General features: G+C 34.9%; 2 protein-coding genes across 2 annotated transcripts in view; both read left to right on the top strand.

Moving 5' to 3' along the window:
- The first annotated feature begins 574 nt into the window (after nucleotides 1-574).
- LOC117344943 (leucine-, glutamate- and lysine-rich protein 1-like) lies at nucleotides 575-17649 on the top strand. Its single transcript, XM_033907828.1, has 16 exons — nucleotides 575-665; nucleotides 2077-2434; nucleotides 3388-3507; nucleotides 3851-4026; nucleotides 5175-5360; nucleotides 6347-6428; nucleotides 7739-7816; nucleotides 8197-8330; nucleotides 8975-9044; nucleotides 10236-10329; nucleotides 10633-10719; nucleotides 11318-11395; nucleotides 13569-13734; nucleotides 15960-16093; nucleotides 16262-16370; nucleotides 16934-17649. Exons 2-16 carry the CDS (start codon nucleotides 2115-2117, stop codon nucleotides 17236-17238), a joined length of 2139 nt encoding a protein of 712 aa, XP_033763719.1. The 5' UTR covers nucleotides 575-665; nucleotides 2077-2114; the 3' UTR covers nucleotides 17239-17649.
- The window catches only part of LOC117344942 (leucine-, glutamate- and lysine-rich protein 1-like), a 49387-nt gene continuing 26380 nt past the window's right edge, over nucleotides 587-23593 (top strand). The window contains exon 1 of the mRNA XM_033907827.1: nucleotides 587-677. The gene's annotated coding sequence lies outside the window, so the exon portion shown is untranslated. The remainder of the gene's footprint in view (nucleotides 678-23593) is intronic.

Genomic DNA, 23593 nt, shown 5'->3' with positions numbered 1-23593 from the left:
CCTACGTGGGGCAGTTGCCAGGTACTGACCACAGGGGCATGTCTAGTTTTATATTACAAAAAATAGTCAGAAATACCTATATCATGCCCCTGTGTACTGACCGTAGGCCGGTGGTTTTTCTCCGGGTACTCCGGTTTCCCTCCACCTCCAAAACCTGGCACGTCCTTAAATGACCCTGGCTGTTAATAGGACGAAAAACAAACCAAACAAACCAAACCTTCTGGAACACTTGGGTCTTCGATATTACCTTTTGCGTTTTCTATGATAGTTTTTTTGTATTTTGTCCTCGTTTAAGTTAGAAATAAGATTTTTGTTTACATGTTTTTCTTCTTCTTCTTTTTGAATTTGAAAACCATCAGCTTGATCAATGTTGGTACTAAAATTAAAAATAGAAAAATCTATGAAACGGGGACAACGTGTATCTATTGGTATATATACAAACTACACACTAAAGAAGTATATCCAAGTTAAAAAATCCCGCTAAGTATGTTCATGACTATCCGGTCCGGTCTCCAATCTCCGGCTTAGAATCGACACAGCCCCGGATGTGGAATGTTTTCATTGGATTCAACATGGCGGACACATGCCTAAAAGAATGCAGTGCGCTGATCTTATCGTCGATAATAGTTGTTTTTTAACAATACTGAGATCTTGTATTGGAAGATGTATGTGTTCAGGTATTAATTAAATACCTTTTTAATGAATAACAGCGGATGATTATTTAATGTCGACGTTTAAAAATATGTAAGAGTTGCCCGAGTTCCTCTGGCCCTGACACCAGATACATTATGTAGGTTCCTACTGTACATTTAGATAGCCATGGGTGTCTGGGCCAGATGAAACTCAGGCGTTGATTTATAAAAATGTGAAATACTGTACTATTACATCTTATATACTGCTATATGTATTACGTATTTTGAACGGATGGTCTACCCATAGATGTTGACCGTTTTCCTGTAAAGTGCATCAAGTACATTATAAGTACTGTTGTGTTGCAGTTCTCTCCGTATCTTGTCAGTCAATATTTATCTTACTTTTTTTATGCCTTATTTGGAGAGGTCCGTTGATTTCCCATACTTATGTACATTGTATGTAACCACTTATACCTGTCACTCACCGTCACCACAGGGGCATGCCTAGTCTTATATTAAAATAGTCAGAAATACCTATATATATTATCAATATATGTAGGTTTATCCTGCAACTGCCACCGCATTGTCGGAATACACCCACCGTATATATTTTTGCTGTATACGGCAGTGACGGAAAACAGCTGTATTTTGGAATCTTAGCACGTGCGTCAGTTCGACGGACCTACTTCAAAGTGAAACTACGTTTAAAAGGCGAACATATTTCTATCATTTTTGACACCGTTTCACTTCAAAATGATTATTTTTTATGAGTATTTTTATGACTGTTGCAGGATAAATAGAATACATGGTCAGTGTCTTAACACTTCATTATAATCAAACCTAACAACTTAACCCAAAGTCATAGTTGTCCTTTGATAAGCCAAGGGGTCAACATGTACAATAACTGGGTATATTACTGTGTTACAAAGTATGTGTGATAGGCCACCCTTAAAAATATCTTGGTTTACTGTAACCCGACCAGGGGGTCTTACATATAGGTAGGTAGGTAGGGCTGATTTTTTTTTATACCATTCTAAAAACAGGTTACCAGAATTTGGAAATCATTATTCATTTTGTGTTCTTAAACAAAATTAAAGAAACACACACCAATCTTATTTGGGTTTGGGAGATGTAGTTTCAAACCTGCACAGCAACTTCCGGACATAAATATCCATGGTCAAATCATAAAAAAACAATGTTTTATTTTTCACAATAAAATTTATTTGAGTCGGCACATTTTTTCTGGGTCGGACGGGTTATACCAAACCAGCTATGTTTTTATTTTGGCCTTATATTGGAAAAGAGCATAGACTTTAAAAGATATGTATGAATTTTAAATGAGCTGCAAAAGACATTGGTGGACTTATTATTACTAGACATTGATTTATTGGAAATATGCATTCGTTCGTTTTAGGATTGTTTTCACCAGTTTCTATTGTTACAGAATAAAGAAAATTACAAAGAAAATTTGAAGCTGAGGTTATGAAAACAAAAATGTCGGAGGGCAAACCTGAGGATGCCGATGGTGATCCTGGAAGGTTTGAGCATTACCATCCACAGCATCCGCTACCAGAGGGCATACGGAAGATGGAGCATGACGATACAGTATGTAAGTACTGTGGAGTGAGTTACCTCATCCACAACGAAATTAAAGCCATGGAAGAAAAGTTAAAGAAGACCATTGCCGAGATGGAACATTACCGAGGCAGTATGGAGAGAGAGAAACAACTGAGGATCGATTATGACAGACTGATGGGAGAAACCAAGGAACTTCGAGAAAATTCAAAAAACATGGACAATGTGTAAGTACTAGATAATTATATCAATATTTTACATTATCAAGTGCTATCTGTAGCTACATGCTTGTTTGTTTACTGTTTTTATTGCCATGTGAACAGTCATGGTAATTTTGAGGTGGGTCTCCCTGTAGTAGTTGGTGACTACCTCACTTACATGTAACAAGTCAACATATGGGAGACCCGGCGTTGAATGCCATCCAGAGAAATTAGGGTAAAGTGTCTTGCCCAAGGACACAACCACGACAACACAGATCAACCTGTTTCTCAGCTTCCTGAGAAACACAAACCAACATGGGTAGGAATCGAGCATCACACCATGCACCTTGGATCTTCGCCTGAGGTTTCATGGCCAGCACTATAGCTGACTGAGCTATCATTGCCCCCTCACTTGAAATAACGTGGCCAGCACTGTATTGCGACCCCCTCACTTGAGGTTACATGGCCAGCAATCTAATCGAGTGGGCTATCATGGCCCTCTCACCTGAGTTTTTTTTGTCGGTAATCTAAACAACTAAGCTATCATGGCGCTCTCACCTGAGGTTTTTTTGTCGGTAATCTAAACAACTAAGCTATCATGGCCCTCTCACCTGAGTTTTTTTTGTCGGTAATCTAAACAACTAAGCTATCATGGCCCCTTCAGCTACGTACAAGCACTCTATTTTAAAAAAAAAAAGCCAACAAATATATATGTTTTTTGTTTGTTTTTTTACATTACAAAACCTAATTTTTGTGTCTATCGTTATTACCTTTTATGACCACAAGGAAACACTGTTATATTCATGGGCACCCTCCTTGTATATAACAGGTATACATAAAACATATCTCTTATAAAAAAAATGAAAAATATATATATCTTCCATAATCTTTTTTTAAACAGATAAAAGGGAAAATTTCTACTGACATGAGTTTGAGTTAATCATGAGCAAAATCAATATTTCTTTTTTGTTGATTTTCAGAATATCCTCACTAAGAAGTTCCTTGAAGAATGAAGAAGAATTATCAGGGCACTTACGGTTACAGAATCAGAACTTACAGGGCGAGTTAGATAGGACCAAAACTGAGAGGGAAAGTTACAGGTAATCAAATAGACATTAAATACATTGTGCCTGCAGGCATATATATGTACATTTGTATAAGGTATGAAATAGTTTTTACCTTAATTGTGAAACATTTTGTCAATTACCAAATTGTTTTCAAAATAGCCTCCCCTAGTGAAAAATTTAATTCTACAATACGGGGAGGGCTTATCTGTGAACTACACTTTAATTGCTGCATGGTTTTAAATTGAAGATTCTGTTAATTTAAGAAAAAGGGTATATTTGTGGAGAGGGCTTATTTTCAAATAAAAACTTACTTGATATTCTAATTCCATACCATATCGAAATGAAATATTTCAAAATTTTTGTTTGTTACTTGCAGATTAAAATTTTCCATATTTGAGGAGCGATTGCCTTACATTAAGTCTCAGCTGACCGCCCAAAGACAAGTTGTGACAGACGTACACACGTTTGTAGAGGATAGAGACGCAAAATTCCAAACAGAATTACAACTTCTACAGAAAAATATTATTGAGAAGTACCAGTCCGAACATAAAGGTACATATGTAATCATCCATCTTCTAGGGATTTGTAGGATCTGGTTTGAATCTCTCCTCTCAAGGCATCTCCAACCCTCTTTATTAAACATCCAATTCCCTCCCTACAAAGCCCCATCAACCCCGTTCAGCCCCCTCCCTTCAAGGCCACATTGACCCAATTGACCCCCCTCCGTAAATGGCCCCATCAACCACATCCAACCCCTTCATACATGGCCTCCAATCAACCCATCTCCAACCCTCTTCATTAACCCTATCCAACCCCTCCCTACAAAGCCCCATAAACCTCATTCACCCCCTCCTTTCATGACCACATTAATCTCATTCAACCCCTTCATACACGGCCCCAATCAATCCCATCCAAATATGTTCCCCAAAAGACCTAATTGACCCCATCCGATTCCTTCCCCATTAGATAACCCCCTAAGAACCAAATAATCCCCATCCTCTCGCCCCTGAGAAAACCCCTCTCTCTAAGGTCCCAGTCAACTCCGCCCAACACCCCTCCCTTCCCCAAATGACCCATTCAACCACCCAACCCTTTCCCCCATCAGAAAACCCCTCCCTCCTAGACACCAATCAACTTCATCCAACCCCTCCCTCTGCCAAAAAAAAAAAAATGAAAACCTGAATAACTATTTCAGTACTAAGCAAAATTTATCCATTATCTTCAGATTAAGGATATATTAAATATTACATTACTTCATTTATTTCCTTTTATGATACAGTTCATTTTCTGCCTTTATTGTCTGAGACACATGTAATGTTACCTTTCAACTTGATCATTCCAAAGATCTGTCTGGCTGCTAATATTTTTTAAATAACACAATAATTATGGGAAGGGGAGAATTAGTAAAAAAATGTCTATTTTTTTTTTCATTTCAATTTGTAAGTTGATTTGTTTTAGGTTTTTGTACGATTTAAGAAATATGTCTAATATCTGTTTTTAGATCCATTTTTAGCAAAGTGTTTACATTACATATTTTACCTCTTGATTATCAAAGATTAATATGGTCAACCTCTGTATTAAGACCACCTTGCTATTAAGACCACTTTCACTCAGTCCCCCAGGTGGTCATAATAGAGAGGTTTCATTGTATTCTCTAGTTGTAATACAATAAATTTTATTTTATTTTTTCTTTTATTCAGGAATGTCCTCACTTCAGGAACAGATTGAGAAATTAGAAGCTGAAAAATCAGAATCTTCTATGCAGTCAACAATGATGACAGAGAAAGTCCGGCGCCAGGAGAAAGAACTTAAATCTCTGTCAAATGTCCGTGACGAAAACTCAAAACTACAGCAAAAATGTGACGGCTTAGAAATCTCAATCAAAGGTCAGGTTGTTCATGAAATTATAAAGAATTCGTTACATATGTATCTAGATAAACAATTATTACTGCCATTATTCAGATATATATATATATCTTGGGAGCTTGAAGATATACATTATACATATATACATATATGTAATTACAGATCAACAATAACACTTTCACCTTCTTTTGTTTGATTTTTTTTTTTATGTTAAATTTCAAACGAATGAAGCCTAATCGAGTGAATATGTACCCTCCTCAGGTCATAATACGAAGATCCAGTAAAATTCGAATCACATTTTGTAATGAAAGCTAAAACATCATATTTTAGACATAGTAGACTCTGACTCAATGTATTATTGGGTGGGATTATCTAAGGACAATGGAGTAATTTGTTGAAATATGTTGGAACTGTAAAGGATATATATAGGTGGGTTCATTCCCAGACACAGGGGCTTGTCACATTCCTATGATGGAGAATGAAAAATCAGTCCAAGGGTCCGACCCCTAGATCACTTATTATCGTCATACATGATCTAGGGGTTCAACTTTCATGATGGGTCTTAGGAATGTTTCAGGCCCCTGTGTAGGCACCTGTGTTACCAGACATGGGCTTATTGCTGGATACATACAGTATTTATATTGAGAAAAATGGTGTTTTAACGAAAGATGTTATTAGAATACAGACAGACTCCGAGATCTTTTCAATAAAGGGAGGGAAGTACTTGGTAGCTGGTTTTTTTGTTTTTTTTTGCGACATATTAACATCCATAATTCTTTAACTTGTGAATAATAACACTGCTATCGGTTTGATTTATTGTTTTCTTGTATATATTGTAAAATTATTTGTACAGAGAATGATGCGTCTAGTTCTTCCAGTAACATTCAGGTAATTTTATCTCATTTGTACATATATTGTGTTGATTTAGTTATAGATAAGGGGTTCATAGAATTATATAATTCCTCCGATATATCAGAACCACATTATACATCTTGTGTGTGTTCAGATATCAGACAACAGTTGGAGGACGCCGTATCAACGAGTCGACAGCTGAACCTTGAAAGTCAACAATTTAAAGACAGCTTGAGGTAAACCTGTTTATCTCCCTTGTCATACAAATTTATAAATATATATATTTCTCTCGGTACAACTATGACAGGATATTCAAATCTATATCTTCGGATCACCAACACATGGTGGATATGATACATTGTGCTAATAAATAGATATATAACATAGTAACACAAATGACGAAGGAAGACAACTTTTTGACTCGTGCCCTGACCGGGGCTCGAACTCACGATCTACGGCACCTAATTGCCTAGCCAGAAATACCGCTGAGCCACATCAGCGTTCTTAATAAGAACGTTTCAATGGCACAGTGATGGTCAGCCCGATACCCTGACATGATCATTGTGGAAGTCGTCTATAAGATGATATGAATACCTGGATTGCAATGTATTTACATACATGGATCTCAAGATATAGATTTGAATTTCCTATCGTAGTTGTACCGAGAGAAATATTTATAATATGTGTACAATTCGTATCCATGTATGTAAACACCTTCCTTTCTTGGAGGTGGACGGGGTCGATTCACCGACGGGACATGAAAAGCTTAATGTGGTCACAGGCACAATCATGGGGGGGGGGGGGGGGGGGGGGGGGGTGGTTCTCTGTGTACTCTGGCTTCCTCCCATATTTAAACCCCTCCTGCACTTCCCACTGGGCCAAAAAACATGATTAGTGTAAATTGATATATCTTGTTTTGCAATTGTTGTAAATTATATATATACGTATTACGTATATATAGTTTAGAACTTACAAGGAGTTATAATACTCATGTCCATTTGACCAATTGGCTCAAACACTGGATTTCTTTGGTCTGACCAAGGCCACTGCAGCCATCATTTTCATATGTGTCACCATTTGTAGGCACAACAGTGATTAATTTTGGTTTATCCACATAATTATGTTATTGTATTTACTATATAGAACAGCCTGGATATACTTAAGTTAATTGTTAATGATGAAACTTGCTCCCTTTGTTAACATAATCAACCTAATTAATGATTCTATTTTATTAGTATTTTCTGGGAAACAGGATGTTTGTGTTTAATTCAAAGGTGCAAAAGATCACTTACCTGTCAATACTTTTACGTTACTAAAGACATGAAAAAAAAAGCAACAAAAAAAAAAAAAAAAAAATACAAAAATATATAATTAAAAAAAAAAAAATATTGTATAGATCTCCAAAGTTATGTGCTATTTGTTCAAGTAAATCAGGTTGTGTATTTTTGTTTCAAGTTCCCACCAAATTTTATGAAATTTAAATATTCAGGATTTTTTTTTTTTTAAGTTTACAAAATTTAATTTTCAACTTTTATCTTTAATACAGAAACAAAACCCAGGAGATTGAGGATTTAACTGCACAGTCCCGAAGGAAGGAACAGAATACAGAAATGGCCCTACAGAAGTATGTAGGAGGATTTTTCTGTCATTCAAAATTTTTTTGTTCTTTCCAACTTTAGATTGACAAGTTTCTCAAATAATGCCTTTGAAATCCACCAGATTATACAGTTAGTGAAATATCCTGTATCTGAATTCTATTATGGACTCTATTTTTAGTCAACAGAACACTCAGGTGAAACTATATATAGCTATGCCAGAAATATTTTATATCACAACATTCGAGATTCTGTTAGTGAGAAAAAGCCAATCAAGATACCACAACAAAAGCAGTGTGATTTTTCAAATTGTGGAAAAATAAACAAAAACAAACAAACAAACAAAAATGACAAAGATTTTGTTTGAAATTGGTATAGAATTGAAATCTGGATTTTTTTTCTTTGACAGACTTCAGAATGACTTAAAAAAGAAAGATATTGAAGTGATGACATTGTACAAGGAAATGAAGACGATGGAGTCGAGATTTAAAGAACAGAAGATGAAAGAGGAGGAGATTCATAGAAAAGCTACCCTCACTGTCTGTAAGTTTGTAATAAATCACAGTCGATGTCAGAGTCGATATCACAGTCGATGTCACAGTCGATGTCAGAGTCTACACCGGTCTCTGTGTTAGTCGCCAACTGTGTCAGTTCAAAAAACAGAATTGGAAAATGATCGTGTTGTTATGTTAATTATGATAATTCACAACATTATCATATATGATTCAAGGATTGAAACATATTGTTTAAAATCTATGATGGTCTCAAAACAGTGTATAATAGTAAAATTTCAGGCATTGCCTTGCCTTTAGTATATTTTGTTGTCAAATTCTATATTTTCAGGGGAGACAACCAAGATGGTTTAATTGCACAGCTTAAATTGAATGTTGATGAACAGTCCAAACATGTTGAAAAATCAAGAAGATTTAATTTGCCATTAACTAGTAAAACTTTACTGATAAATACCTTTAAACAGCTATACTTGTTTTACAAAAGAAAAGTTTTGAATATTCTATACAGTACAGTCTCTTCTGCGCTGAAGAATTTGTTTTGCTTTGTCGCCAAGGATTATATTTGTTTACTAAATTACAAAACTTTAAATAGCATTATATAATTAACTTTTTATGTATTTTATGAAATAAAATTACAGATGTATAAGATTTATTTCAAAATTATATTTTTTTTAGCGGAAACAAGAGAATTGAAGAATATTTTAGCCAAAGCCGAAGAAGAGATTGACCAACTAAAAGGAGAGAGGTTAGTTTATATCTAAGATACAGTGATGTGGAGGATGTCTTTATATGTATGTTGTGTCTTAATGAATATTTTAAAAACAAAAAGATTTTTTCGAAATAATTCTGGAAAATAATTCTGCTAATTAATTTCAACACTGTTATATGTAGCAAGCTTGTTTTTGATATGCATGGTAGGTTCCGATATCTATACCAGAATATTATTCAAATGTTAAAATCTATTCAGTGTAACATACAATATCCAAGATATACAAAACAAAGAACATAATTCATTTGACTGCATTGAGCTTTAAAGTCTGTCATATGCTTTATAAAGAGATTCAATAGTCAAATTTACAAATTTTAGATTAATATCCAGCGATGACTAATATCCATTTAAAAGTTAAGATCACTAAGTAAAAAAGGGTGTCATATGTTGATTTGAATATTCTTCTAAGACTTTTTAGGCTTGAGTCATTGTTTACAGACCTGAGCTATCGTTCAAAGACCTGAGCTATTGTTTACAGACTTGAGCTATTGTTTACAGACCTGAGCTATTGTTTACGGACTTGAGCTATTGTTTACAGACTTGAGCTGTTGTTTACAGACCTGAGCTATTGTTTACGGACTTGAGCTATTGTTTACAGACTTGAGCTATTGTTTACAGACCTGAGCTATTGTTTACGGACTTGAGCTATTGTTTACGGACTTGAGCTATTGTTTACGGACTTGAGCTATTGTTTACGGACTTGAGCTATCGTTCAAAGACCTGAGCTATTGTTTACAGACTTGAGCTATTGTTTATAGACCTGAGCTATTGTTTACGGACTTGAGCTATTGTTTACAGACTTGAGCTGTTGTTTACAGACCTGAGCTATTGTTTATGGACTTGAGCTATTGTTTACGGACTTGAGCTATTGTTTACGGACTTGAGCTATTGTTTACGGACTTGAGCTATTGTTTACGGACTTGATTTATTGTTTACGGACTTGAGCTATTGTTTACGGACCTGAGCTATTGTTTACAAAGCGGTAAAGTTTGATGATTAAGCCTGTCAAATAACTAATGAATTTGTATTTGATTGTGTTCTGTTGATGTTCTCATGAAAGTTCTTAGATTGAATTGACATCTCTTGCATTAAATGTATTGAGAACATCAGAAAAAGCATACAATGTAAAATTTTATATAATAATGGTTGGTATTTTTGAATTTGTAGAGAGTCCATGATTTTATCCCATCAAAACCGGATAGAACAGTTACGAGAAAGTTTTAAACAGAAGATGTATGAGGCAGAGTCCTGGCCGGAAAAGGTAAGAGATTTATTAATTTTTGAAGTTCTCAATAGCTCAGTCGGTTAGACCCCGACCATGTAACTTGAGGTGAGTGGGCCTCAATAGCACAGTTGGTTAGAGCTCTGGCTTTGTAACCTCGGGTGAAAATCTGAGGAGTGTGGTTCGATGCTCCCTACACATGTTGATTTGTGTTTATTGGGAAACTGAGAAACAGACCGGTCTGTACTGTTGGAGTTTAAGAAATGATATTTTAATGTAATGCTAAAAAAATGAAATTAAAATAAATGTAAAATAAAAAATTGTACTGACATTTCTTGACAGCTGGAGGAGATGCTGCAGAAAGAACGGGCAAAACATGTGGCATCGTTAAAATCTATGGAGGAGAGACTGAAGGAGAACTTTGTCCTGGTATGTCGGTGATTTGGTGATGTACATGATTAGTCCCCTACCAGTGAAACCGGGATGGGCGGGGGGCCTTGTCGGGGGGGTATATGTAGATTTCTCCCCTTTCCATCTGTCTGTCCGTCTGTCAGCCATGCTTCAAAGTATGTTGGTAAATCGGTAAAATTTTGTATGTAACTTCAGTATTCAGTATCAGTAACTATACAGATTCATGTTTCGGGGTTTTTGGGTATACTGTATATAGGTTTCTTCTCTTTCCATCTGTCTGTCCATCTGTCAGCAATGCTTCAAGGTATGTTCGTAAATCGGTAAAATTCCGTGTGTAACTTCAGTATGAGTAACTACAGATCTAGTTAGAGTTTCCAGGGTTTTGGGTCAAGGTCACTGTTACTATTTTAGTGTGGGCAGTAGGGGACATGTATTTCTTCAGCAATGCCCAACATGTCTGATGATTGTAATTCTCAGGGATTCCATGCAATATTCAAATAAGTTTGCTTCACTCTGTACATATACATTACTGGCACTTGATGAAGTTCATATTCTGTTTATCAAGTTAATATGGTATACCCTTTATTTCACTGTCATGTTTTTATTTTCATTACAGGAAATCAAGATTGAAAAAGAAAAATATCAAGAACTGTTAGGAAAATACCAGAATTCTAACAAAGATCACGAAGCTATTGTGAGTTATATTTTTTTTTAAAACTTCGTAATATTATTGAAATTAACCATCTAATGCTATTTACTTATCAATTCAGTGTAGAAGCAAAGACCTTTTGTAACCCAGGATTATATTGTATTGACACACTCTATCTAAAAGTTTTAAAGTATTTTGATAACGAGATGTCAAAAGGTTAATTATCAGTGGTGGAGCTTGGCAAAAATTATATTGATGCTTTATAGACTTTATCTCTCTGTCTGTCTGTGTGTCTCTTGGTGTGTATGTCTCTGTCTCTGTGTGTCTGTGTGTATGTGTCTGTCTGTGTGTCTGTCTGTGTCTGTCTGTGTCTGTCTGTCTGTCTGTGTGTCTGTCTGTGTGTCTGTCTGTGTGTCTGTGTGTCTGTCTGTGTGTCTGTGTGTCTGTCTGTCTGTCTGTCTGTCTGTCTTTTTTTTTCTCGCTCTCTCCCCTCTCTCTCTCTCTCTTTTGTGTCTCTCTCTCTCTCGTTTTTTTCTTTTCTACTTTTTTTTTTGAGAAAATTATGGATGCTTTAGCATACAAGCCTACATGGTAGCTACACTATTCGTTATATAAATATCAGACAGTCTACTTTTGAACATAGTTTCTTGTATCTATTTCAGAGTAAATGAGGTTACGAAAACCTAAAACAGTTTTAACATATAGTGAGTGATGAGTGTAGGTTCTGACAGACCAGATCAATATTCAATGTGTTTATTTATAGCCTGCTGCATGCTCATCATCGTCAACACTAAACAGCTGACATGTTAATATTGTACATGTTAAGAATTTATAATGTGGATCCACTTAAATGGTGCATGTTCTTTTATTCACAGCTTATTTGATACCAGCACACATAGATAACAAATTAGTCTTAAGGGTATATGCCACACTCAATATATGCAGTCAGGGACATATGGTCCTGATGCAGTATTCACATTTTTTTCCCATTTTTTGCCCCCTATTAAGGGTATATGCTACACTCGTACATTGTAATCTCCCTTGCCTTATTTTTTTCTTTTTTTTCCCCCGAAAATTATTTATTAAAATTAAGCATGAAATACAATTAAAAATGACGTTATGGATCTCCCTTTTTTCAGAGTTTCACACGGTGGAGTATTGAAATACATGTACATGCATCAAAACATTATTTTGGGTTTCTTGAATAATATTCAAATTGAGAAATATACAGCATCAATGTAACAGATTTGTAGCAGTGAAAGTATCTACATGTCTTTACATGTATGTCTACACTTATACATGTCTGCATATCATAAAAGCTCAGATACAATTTCAGTAATTTTAGAAATTTATGAGAAAATGGGTTCAAATCCTATTCTTTTCTCACTCGTTCAAATTGAAGATTTTTTCAGTTAATCACTTTTTGTATTATTACCACCTGACAGTGAAATGTGTATGCTTGCCATATTGTCTTATCTGTCAGTATATTTTCTTAAGTCATGGATGACATTCCTTTCCATAGTCAACCTTTCACTTTATAAACGAGATGAACTAGATTGTAAAAAGTAAAATAATAAAACATTGTGAATGGGATCAATTTTGCAAAATATATGTATTATTTTGAAGTTAATTAAAAAATTCATGTTAATTAAATCTCTGATTGTTTTTGCTGTATTCAACTCCATCTAATTTTTTAACATGATATAAAACATTGAATTGGCTTATTTGAAAATATGATTTCAGAGAAGATTTTAATTCTGAGTATAAAAACCAATTCACATTTTATTTATTTTTTCATAAAACACTGTTAAAAGAAATCAAATACAGATTTAAACCACTAGAAAGAGGGGTAAATTTCTAAAGTTATAGATGAATACCGACTTATACATAGGTCTGAAAACTTTTGTTTCATCAACAATGGAAAAAGATAGAATCTAATTATTGTGAACTTATTGAGAAAAACAATTAATCGCGAAATCCTGTTATTTGATGATCATGTTTATATGTAAATCTAATTCTTTACTGTAGCAGGTCTAGCCTTTTAGATATTTTAAAAAAACTAAACAAAAATATATTTATAAACAATTAATCTTTATATCAATGTTAATGACAGCATTATCTGTGTAATAAATAAACACATTCTTTGAAAAATGATAAAACAATTACAAAACAAAAATGCATCAAAACAATATCGTATCTTTAAAACTTGAATTTGCAGTTGAAGGCTCAGTTGAACTCATTGGAGAGTAAATATCGGTCTGAGATTCGGGATCTTCAAAAGTTCCTGTCAGACACCAAAGAACGGGCTAAAGACAGCGAGGACTCTCTGCGAAAGGAAGTCCAGAGTCTAAAGTCTATCATACAGGATCTGGAGAACAGATTAGGTAAGGAAGTCCAGAGTCTAAAATCAATCATTCAGGATCTGGAGAACAGATTAGGTAAGGAAGTCCAGAGTCTGTCATCCAGGATCTTGAGAACAGATTATGTAAGGAAGTCCAGAGTCTATCATTCAGGATCTGGAGAACAGATTAGGTAAGGAAGTCCAGAGTCTAAAGTCTATCATCCAGGATCTGGAGAACAGATTAGGTAAGGAAGTCCAGAGTCTAAAGTCTATCATCCAGGATCTAGAGAACAGATTAGGTAAGGAAGTCCAGAGTCTAAAGTCTATCATCCAGGATCTAGAGAACAGATTAGGTAAGGAAGTCCAGAGTCTAAAATCAATCATCCAGGATCTGGAGAACAGATTAGGTAAGGAAGTCCAGAGTCTAAAGTCAATCATTCAGGATCTGGAGAACAGATTAGGTAAGGAAGTCCAGAGTCTAAAGTCAATCATTCAGGATCTGGAGAACAGATTAGGTAAGGAAGTCTAGAGTCTAAAGTCAATCATTAAGGATCTGGAGAACAGATTAGGTAAGGAAGTCCAGAGTCTAAAATCAATCATTCAGGATCTGGAGAACAGATTAGGTAAGGAAGTCCAGAGTCTAAAATCAATCATTCAGGATCTGGAGAACAGATTAGGTAAGGAAGTCCAGAGTCTAAAGTCAATCATCCAGGATCTGGGGAACAGATTAGGTAAGGAAGTCCAGAGTCTGTCATCCAGGATCTGGAGAACAGATTAGGTAAGGAAGTCCAGAGTCTAAAGTCAATCATCCAGGATCTGGAGAACAGATTAGGTAAGGAAGTCCAGAGTCTAAAGTCAATCATTCAGGATCTGGAGAACAGATTAGGTAAGGAAGTCCAGAGTCTGTCATCCAGGATCTGGAGAACAGATTAGGTAAGGAAGTCCAGAGTCTAAAGTCAATCATCCAGGATCTGGAGAACAGATTAGGTAAGGAAGTCCAGAGTCTAAAGTCAATCATTCAGGATCTGGAGAACAGATTAGGTAAGGAAGTCTAGAGTCTAAAGTCAATCATTAAGGATCTGGAGAACAGATTAGGTAAGGAAGTCCAGAGTCTAAAATCAATCATTCAGGATCTGGAGAACAGATTAGGTAAGGAAGTCTAGAGTCTAGAGTCAATCATTCAGGATCTGGAGAACAGATTAGGTAAGGAAGTCTAGAGTCTAAAGTCAATCATTCAGGATCTGGAGAACAGATTAGGTAAGGAAGTCCAGAGTCTATCATTCAGGATCTGGAGAACAGATTATGTAAGGAAGTCCAGAGTCCAAAGTCAATCATTCAGGATCTGGAGAACAGATTAGGTAAGGAAGTCTAGAGTCTAAAATCAATCATTCAGGATCTGGAGAACAGATTAGGTAAGGAAGTCCAGAGTCTGTCATCCAGGATCTGGAGAACAGATTAGGTAAGGAAGTCCAGAGTCTAAAGTCTATCATCCAGGATCTGGAGAACAGATTAGGTAAGGAAGTCCAGAGTCTAAAGTCAATCATTCAGGATCTGGAGAACAGATTAGGTAAGGAAGTCCAGAGTCTAAAGTCAATCATTCAGGATCTGGAGAACAGATTAGGTAAGGAAGTCCAGAGTCTAAAGTCAATCATTCAGGATATGGAGAACAGATTAGGTAAGGAAGTCTAGAGTCTAAAAGTCCATTCAGGATCTGGAGAACAGATTAGGTAAGGAAGTCCAGAGTCTAAAATCAATCATCCAGGATCTGGAGAACAGATTAGGTAAGGAAGTCCAGAGTCTAAAGTCAATCATTCAGGATCTGGAGAACAGATTAGGTAAGGAAGTCCAGAGTCTAAAATCAATCATCCAGGATCTGGAGAACAGATTAGGTAAGGAAGTCCAGAGTCTAAAGTCAATCATTCAGGATCTGGAGAACAGATTAGGTAAGGAAGTCCAGAGTCTAAAATCAATCATTCAGGATCTGGAGAACAGATTAGGTAAAAGTAAGATAGCTCATATGTGTCTTATTCTTGTTTACAATCTAGAATAGGAGTTGAAATATCTGTCAACAGCACATGGGTAACAATCTTTTAAATAATCTGAAAATTTAGTAATTTGATAAACAGTGGATATGTTTACTCCTAAACAATGAAGTTACTTGTTTTTGTCAATTTGATAATAATTGTGTTCCAATAATTATTCTGTTACAAAATTAAAGTTTGACACAAGGATAAAGAAAGGTCCTTTTAAACTAAAATTCCAATTCAGGTCGTTTGGACTCAGGAAACGAGGAAATGATTTATACACTGAAACAACAACTGAAGGAGACACACCAGGAGTTGGGGGACACCAGGCAGCAGATAGAAGAACAGGCAGGCCAGCTAAAGACAGCAAAGGAGGAGGTAAAGGGAGATAACTTTGTATTAAAGGGGCATAACTCATGAATTGTAGGAACGCTCAATAGGATGTATTGTTTACTTGCAAAGCTGTGTCATTTATTATGACTATAAATGTCATTGCAGTGGGTAGTTTTTAAAACTGCATTTATTTTTCTGTGTTTTATTTCACAGAATGCTTTCCTCCAAGAGACAGTGAGGAAGGAATGTGAGGAAAGATTTGAGTTGATGGAGAAGTTTAGCGAGGCTAAGGAAGAACTCCTGCAGCTGAAGAAACCATCTGGTCAGTAATAGTTTAAAAAGTTAAAATCTCAGTTACATTATTACACTACCATCTGTCTTTGATACAATCTAATTAAAATCTAGATGCTCATTCTCACTACGTAACATCAACATCTAACAACATCGCACAAGAGGTCACATTCTGGTGACCTTTGTTATCTCAATATTTCACTTTCAGGTCGAATTGACAATTTTTCGATGTCACGATCTCACCCATTCGCCACATCATGCATCTGAAGCTAACCATTTTAGTACAGCATATATATAGCTATATGCTTCGTTGGACGAAATGACTTGAAACAGATTGACAGATTATGCAAGCCATGCACTCTTATCTTGTTATTTCGGGTATACGGAATTCACTTCCAAGATTCTGTCCGAGTAATTTGATTGGTTGATCCAAAAGGTCATCCTGATGTGACCCCTTATGCATTGTCGTTAGATGTTCATGTAACGTAGTGAGAATGACCATCTAGATTTAAATTTGATTGTCCTTGATAACCAATTGTCTATAACTGCATATACCATCATTTTATACAGTAATGTTTTTTTTATTACATTAAGGTGGATATTCTTCACTTAACTCATCTCGGAACTCTTCAGCTGCGAATCTGAAGAGATCAGGAAGTTTCAACACTCCAAAGCCCAGCCCACCTGAGGAAGGGCTTTCCCGAAGGGACAGTGAGGGCTCAAGCCCTACTAAGACCAAAACCCCTTCAGCACCTCCTAATAGGGATTCTGGTCCGAGTACAAACAATGAATTAACTTTTGGTGGGGAAGCAGCAAAAACTCCGGGACGATTAAAGGGCAACTCTCTCGCGGAGAATCGTCGCAGAATAGCACAAATACTTGGACGCAGGGAAAAATAGCAGATAGTTCTTTATGTATGAATGCTTGTATGTGCCAATTTTCTGTATTATTTATTGATGCATTATGTGTTGAATGTGATATACAAATCCAGACTGATAATAGGATTTCAAACCAATGGAGTAATTTCTTCACAATTATAATCTACAATTTTCAAATACCGTATTTGACTAAATATGCACACTGTGTGCTTACAAAAACTCTTAAGAAGCATACTTAATAAAACCATGCACAGGGAAAAAGTTCCATGTGAATCGAGACAATTTTTTTTTTCTTTTACATTTACATACCTTAATGTAGCGAAAACAATCCAGACTCTTTGGTTAAAGGACTGAAGATGATGTTTGCAGATTAACATGGTAAAGAACTTTTGTATGTTTCAATCATCCTTTTTACCTGTTTAAAATGGTGGGTGGTCTTATACTTATAGAAGCAGGTGTGCTAATTAGGTAGAATACGTTATTAGATAACATTTAAGAGTAACCTCGGTAAACAGGTTATATACATGTATATTGTTAGTGGTACTTATAAGTCAATGTTTTGTTGTAGATGGAGAAAAAAACAGCTTTTCTTTATATATATATATAGGGATTGAACAGTGTTTTTATTGCGTTAATGGTGGTTTAATTATGAACTCAATGGGATATATAGACATACCGTATATAGCGTGCTAGCGCTATATATTGAATATCTGTTTCCCATTGCATTCATACCACTGTAAATGCAATAAAAACTCTGTTCAATGCATATATTTACATCAAACAATTCCTTGCAATACTGTACGAAGAAAATAAAAGTTGTGATGTGTTGTGATGCTGGTTAAACTATGGCAGCCATGGTTGCTAATTATATAAGATAATGTAGTTCCAGTGAATCTACCTAAAGACACCAGTATTGCTAACAAAATTAAAAGAAGCAACTCAACATTTTTGTTTGATACATTTTACGTATCAATTCATTAGTATATTCACAATCCACAATTTCTGTCTCAGATTAAATATGGTAATCAAGCACAGCGGGTATTGACACAGATATAGTAGTGACATGGCCGATTGTTCTCTAAGAACTGTACGCTTCAGCCATTTGTTGTTTGCTTACCTCATGGAGAAGTTAAATATTCACTCATTTCTGCAATCTTCAGTTTAGTTTTTAACAAAACTCTCACTTGACGTTAGCTTTTTGTACAAGATCATCAGGTAACGAGAGAAAACGCTAAAATTGCGTAGATCAGTCCTCTGAAAATGGCGCTGTCTAGTTGACATTCCGGTAACGTCACAAAGAGACGACGTCATGATAATGAACTGATTATATGCTTATTAATCCGCTGAGTCTTTTTTCACTGTTTTACGCAAATTTTAACGAAGTGAGATTTCACTAAGCTGAAGAAGGTGGAGATGTAAAGATATTAAATTGTCTTTTCTAGTGAAGAGAAGTTATGATATAAATACTGTTTGTCACATATTTAGGCCTGTGGGCCATGTAGTAAATCCGCGCAAATGGTTGTAATTTTCGCGTATTTCCAGCTTTGTGATTTAAATCCTTTACGAAATCAATTGCCATAAATTAGTTTCAAACACAGGTGCAGCTCAGCACATTTTATGACAAAATGGCGAAATTAAATCGCAGTGAAAAAGTATTTAGGCATATAAAACGAGAAAATAAGTTGGGAAACACTATGTGTGGTTGTAAATGTACTTAACTGTACAACTAAATACTCAAAAATATGTGATCATTCTTTCTAATGAAAGAAAACAAACCAAGTATCATGCAATGCTTCTTACTTCCATAATATTGTTAGTATAAGTTTATAGTCTTGTGATTTCGATTGATTTTATTCTTAAATGTTATGAAGAGAGTGAGAGGACGTTTTTTATTTACTTATGATGTGTTTTTGTAACCATAATGCATTTATATTGAATATAAATATTTCACTGTCTAAATCTAGTCCATAAAGTTAAGGATGTGCTTTACAATTTCTAAACAGAAGATTTGGGCTGTTTTCATTTCTGCGGTCTAAACGGCTGGACCAGTTGGACCAGAGTTAATAGTTTATGAAATAAAGACGGACCTGGTGATTTTATATTGTTTTCAGACGAGCCTTGACAAAGACTTCCAAGGCCTGTATTAACATTTACAGGTTTATCTCGACACTTAATCACTAGCCCTCCACCTCTGGGTTGCGCGTTGGAAACCTACGTGGGGCAGTTGCCAGGTACTGACCTGGGGCAGTTGCCAGGTACTGACCGTAAGCCGGTGGTTTTTATCCAGGTACTCCGGCTTTCCTCCACCTCCAAAACCTGGCACGTCCTTAAATGACCCTGGCTGTTAATAGGACGTTAAACAAAAACAAACCAAAAGTTAATATCATACATGTATGTGATATTTTTTCTTATATAATCACATATCAGGTTAATTTCTCTTAATATCATATTTGATATCTTTTCTCTTAATATCACATATGGGTAATTTCTGTTAATATTATATGTGGTTTATGTCACGTTTTTCATATTATCCTATTCATCTCTATCACAGGTCCATTACTATAAAACAATGCTCTTGTTTAAAAAAATTTTCCCATGAACCATCTTCACTCCTTGAATCTATCGATGTGAAACTATAATTGACCAAACAGCTCATCTTCGTTCATCTAACTACATGTATTGTGAATTATGACATAAAGCTTTACATGTACAGTCCTTGAAAAGACAACATTTTCATTATCGATTGTATATATACATTATATATATATATGGGGCAAAGAAGTAATTCAAACAGTGTGAACAATAAGGCTTGTTAAATTTTCGAGGCAATCCGCCCCTTTATCAAAACACAAAAAATTACAAATACAATCACATAATATATATAAGAAGTGCTGGAATACAATAAAATACAATAAGAATAATGTTTTAGTAACTGGAGAAACCACAATGAACCCTTCGGCAAACGTGGGCCGAAGGCGGATACTAGCGTGACTGCATCATGTTCAACACTAGAACGCTATGCGACCAACGGCAGAGATACGGTATTTTGAATTCCCCCGCACGTGAAAGTATATCGAAGAGTTCAAAGATGATTCGTCTTATATATATATATATATATATATATGGCTAAACTGCTGAATTAAGCATTGACTGTGATAAAATTTTGAGAATATACAATGATATTATTAACATTTACAGTTATTTGAGAAAACTTCCTGTTTCCATATATACCACACACATCACAAAATAATATTTTGGAGAATTTTTCCCGTCAGAATGACCTTCATGTGTTTAAGTGAATAAATTTCCTCCCTTTCATAAATTTCTGCATTTTCAGTAATTGAATTATCTGAGTCTGAAATTCTGTAGCATCTCGTTCTCAATTTTCACCTTGAAAAAGATTTTTTTGTAGCATAATGCCAACTTTTAACTCCCAGGTAATTAATATGTTCTGTTTTATAAGATAGGTAATGGGTTTATCATCAAATCAGCTGAAATTTCACAATCTGTGTCAGATCTGATAATCTAATCAGTCTCCACATTTGGACATTACAATCAGTTTTACAAGCTAGATAATCATCATACTCATTCATAAGAGTCATGGTGGCTGGGTAATGCATTAAAAAACAATGTGCTAATATACACACAAACAAAATGTAGTTATACACACATGTACCGTAAAAACCAGTGTAATTTGCACACCAGTGTAATTTGCACAGGTACTTTTTTGGGGCTGAAAATGCTGAAAAAACCTCTATCCGTATATTTTGCGCATGAAAAATTTTGACCAAAAACGATGTCCAGGAGGTCCCGAAAATGATGTATGAAAATGACACTAACACAGATTAGCACAAAACTTTGCTTAAAATCATTCTACTAAATACTTGATAAAATATAAGCTGAAATTTTATATTCTGAGAAAATGATATCTCCATCTAAGGTCAGTCAATAAAGAATTTTCTAAACTTGTCTTCCATTAGATTTAATGTATTGAAAAATTGCCATCACACGAAACACAACTGTCTAAGAACGGCTATTATCCTTTATAAACAGGTGAACCGGTCTACTTAGGGAGTGGAAAATGGTCGTTATATGCAGGTTCTATTATAAAAAGGTTGATGTAAAATGAATTGTGTTTTATTGGGAACCCAACAGGCAATCGGTATAGACGGATTGGACTTTATTTAAATTTCTCCGATATTGATTTCTGATAATTACTTCATCAAAACAGGCTGTATAACATTTTCTTTATTAATTATTAAAAATTAGGGACACATTATAGGTTTGGTCCTTTGAATGTACGGGAAAAATATGACTTATGATATGATATATTTTTTTTCTTGAAAGATATATGAAATTGTGATCCCTCGCAACATATTTCATGTTGAACACAAAAATTGATAAAGAAATATTTATTCCAAATATCATTAAAGCGACTATAACTGTAGATTTCATACTCATTAAACGGTGATTTCATTTTCTTCATATAAATAGTGAAATGGGTTTAACATTTAATGATACATTACCGGAGTTGATACTGTAAAATATTCTATAAATATATGATCATGAGCTTTAAACACTGCTTAACTCAGTTTATGTTCATAAAGAAGCTACACGGAAAAAAGCCAAATGGAGTCGAATTCTCATGGGTGTGAGTGACGAGTCTGCACAACAGCGTGACATATACATTTTTGTGGGCCCTAAAAAATTGTAATGTTATTCTTTTGCACTGATTTTAGTGTTACGAAAGAAAAAAAAAAACGAAAAAAAAAAAAAAAAAAAACTAGGATGGAAAATTTTAATTTTCTAGTTAAAAGGAAAGAACTAGTTTTATGATATCTATCTGTTCAGAACATTACACATGAACATATTTTCCGACCATGATTTTTACAGTTATAGTCGCTTTCAAGAAGAAAATACATCTTGATAGAGATATATTGATGTTCTAGTGCCATTTTCATTATTTTGTATGTAAATGTTTAATGTTGTAAAAAAAGCCTATATTGAATTATACCTATGATTGTATACTTGATGCAGATTTTGAGTACATAGTTTCAATTTAACATGTATGCTATTTGATTTATTAGTTTGAACCAGAAATATGTATCTTTACCTAGATCTACATCGATTTGAAAAGTATAATATGTTTTTGTTTATGTTAGATATTATATATTAATGAAAGTGTTTGTGTACATTTTCAGGTCTGGATGTATGTTGCATAATGGGTTTTTTTCATGATAGAGCTATATTTAAACAGTTTATTTATATAAAAAAAAAAAGAAGAAAAATCCTTCAGACATTGAACAGGTACATGTAAACAATTGCTTACTATATTCAACATTGTAAGTACATGTATACCTAGATGAAATTTCATTGAAAGCTATTTTACTCATACTAATATGTCGATACAGCCTGATCATTCTTTGTGAGACTCAATTTCTATCTGGAGACAGGGCCACAGTGGCCGAGTGGTTAAGGTGTCCCGATACTTTAACACTAGCCCTCCACCTCTGGGTCACGAGTTCGAAACCTACATGGGGCAGTTGCCAGGTACTGACTGTAGGCCGGTGGTTTTTCTCCGGGAACTCCGGCTTTCCTCCACATCCAAAACCTGGCACGTCCTTAAATGACCCTGGCTGTTAATATGATGTTAAACAAAATAAAACTAAACCAAAAAAATACTTACCCTGTATTCACAGAGAAGTATATAGCATTGGAATTCATTTTTTAGGAGTTTTTTTTAACTCACAGTAATATGTTGAATATGGTGATAAAATTGTTAACTTTGCCAAATAACTTTTAATATTTAAATGTATGAGGTATTATTGAATGGCAGCCAAGTTTATCAAAGGACATATATAGTAAAACTATTCATAATACAAACGGCAGTACGGTTTTGAAAGTGCTTGTTTACGGTATGGGTGATGTAATGCTTTGGGATAGGAAAATATGCTTTGTATGATTGATACTACATTGTTATAAAGAATCACATTATATTATAAAGGAATAAATGTATCAAAAATAAGGAGCGAGATTTTTGTATAATTATACCTCTCTCTTTGACAGATAAACTACATTATTTCATTAGGTGGTTTTACAACAGCCAGTCATTTCACAACGGCGTCCATGGCAAAAGTGGCACCATTTCTGTCATTTTATCATTTGAATCTGATTGCCTAAATGTGATAGCATGATAACGGTCTTATGTAGTGTACATGGGATGTCAAAAAGGTGCGGAGCACATTAAGACAGTGTAAAGTCATACCAAAGAGAAATAATTGCCCTTAAATGTTCTCTTTTGATCAGCGCATTGCCCTTTTCATATCCTAGCTAGAACTCTGAAGCAGACGACAGTAGTACTCCTATAACATAAGCA

The sequence above is a fragment of the Pecten maximus genome, chromosome 16, assembly GCF_902652985.1.
Source record: "Pecten maximus chromosome 16, xPecMax1.1, whole genome shotgun sequence".
In the NCBI taxonomy this organism is placed as follows: Eukaryota; Metazoa; Mollusca; class Bivalvia; order Pectinida; family Pectinidae; genus Pecten; species Pecten maximus.
Note: the sequence above shows the minus strand (reverse complement) of the source record. Positions and strands in the feature narration are given on the sequence as shown.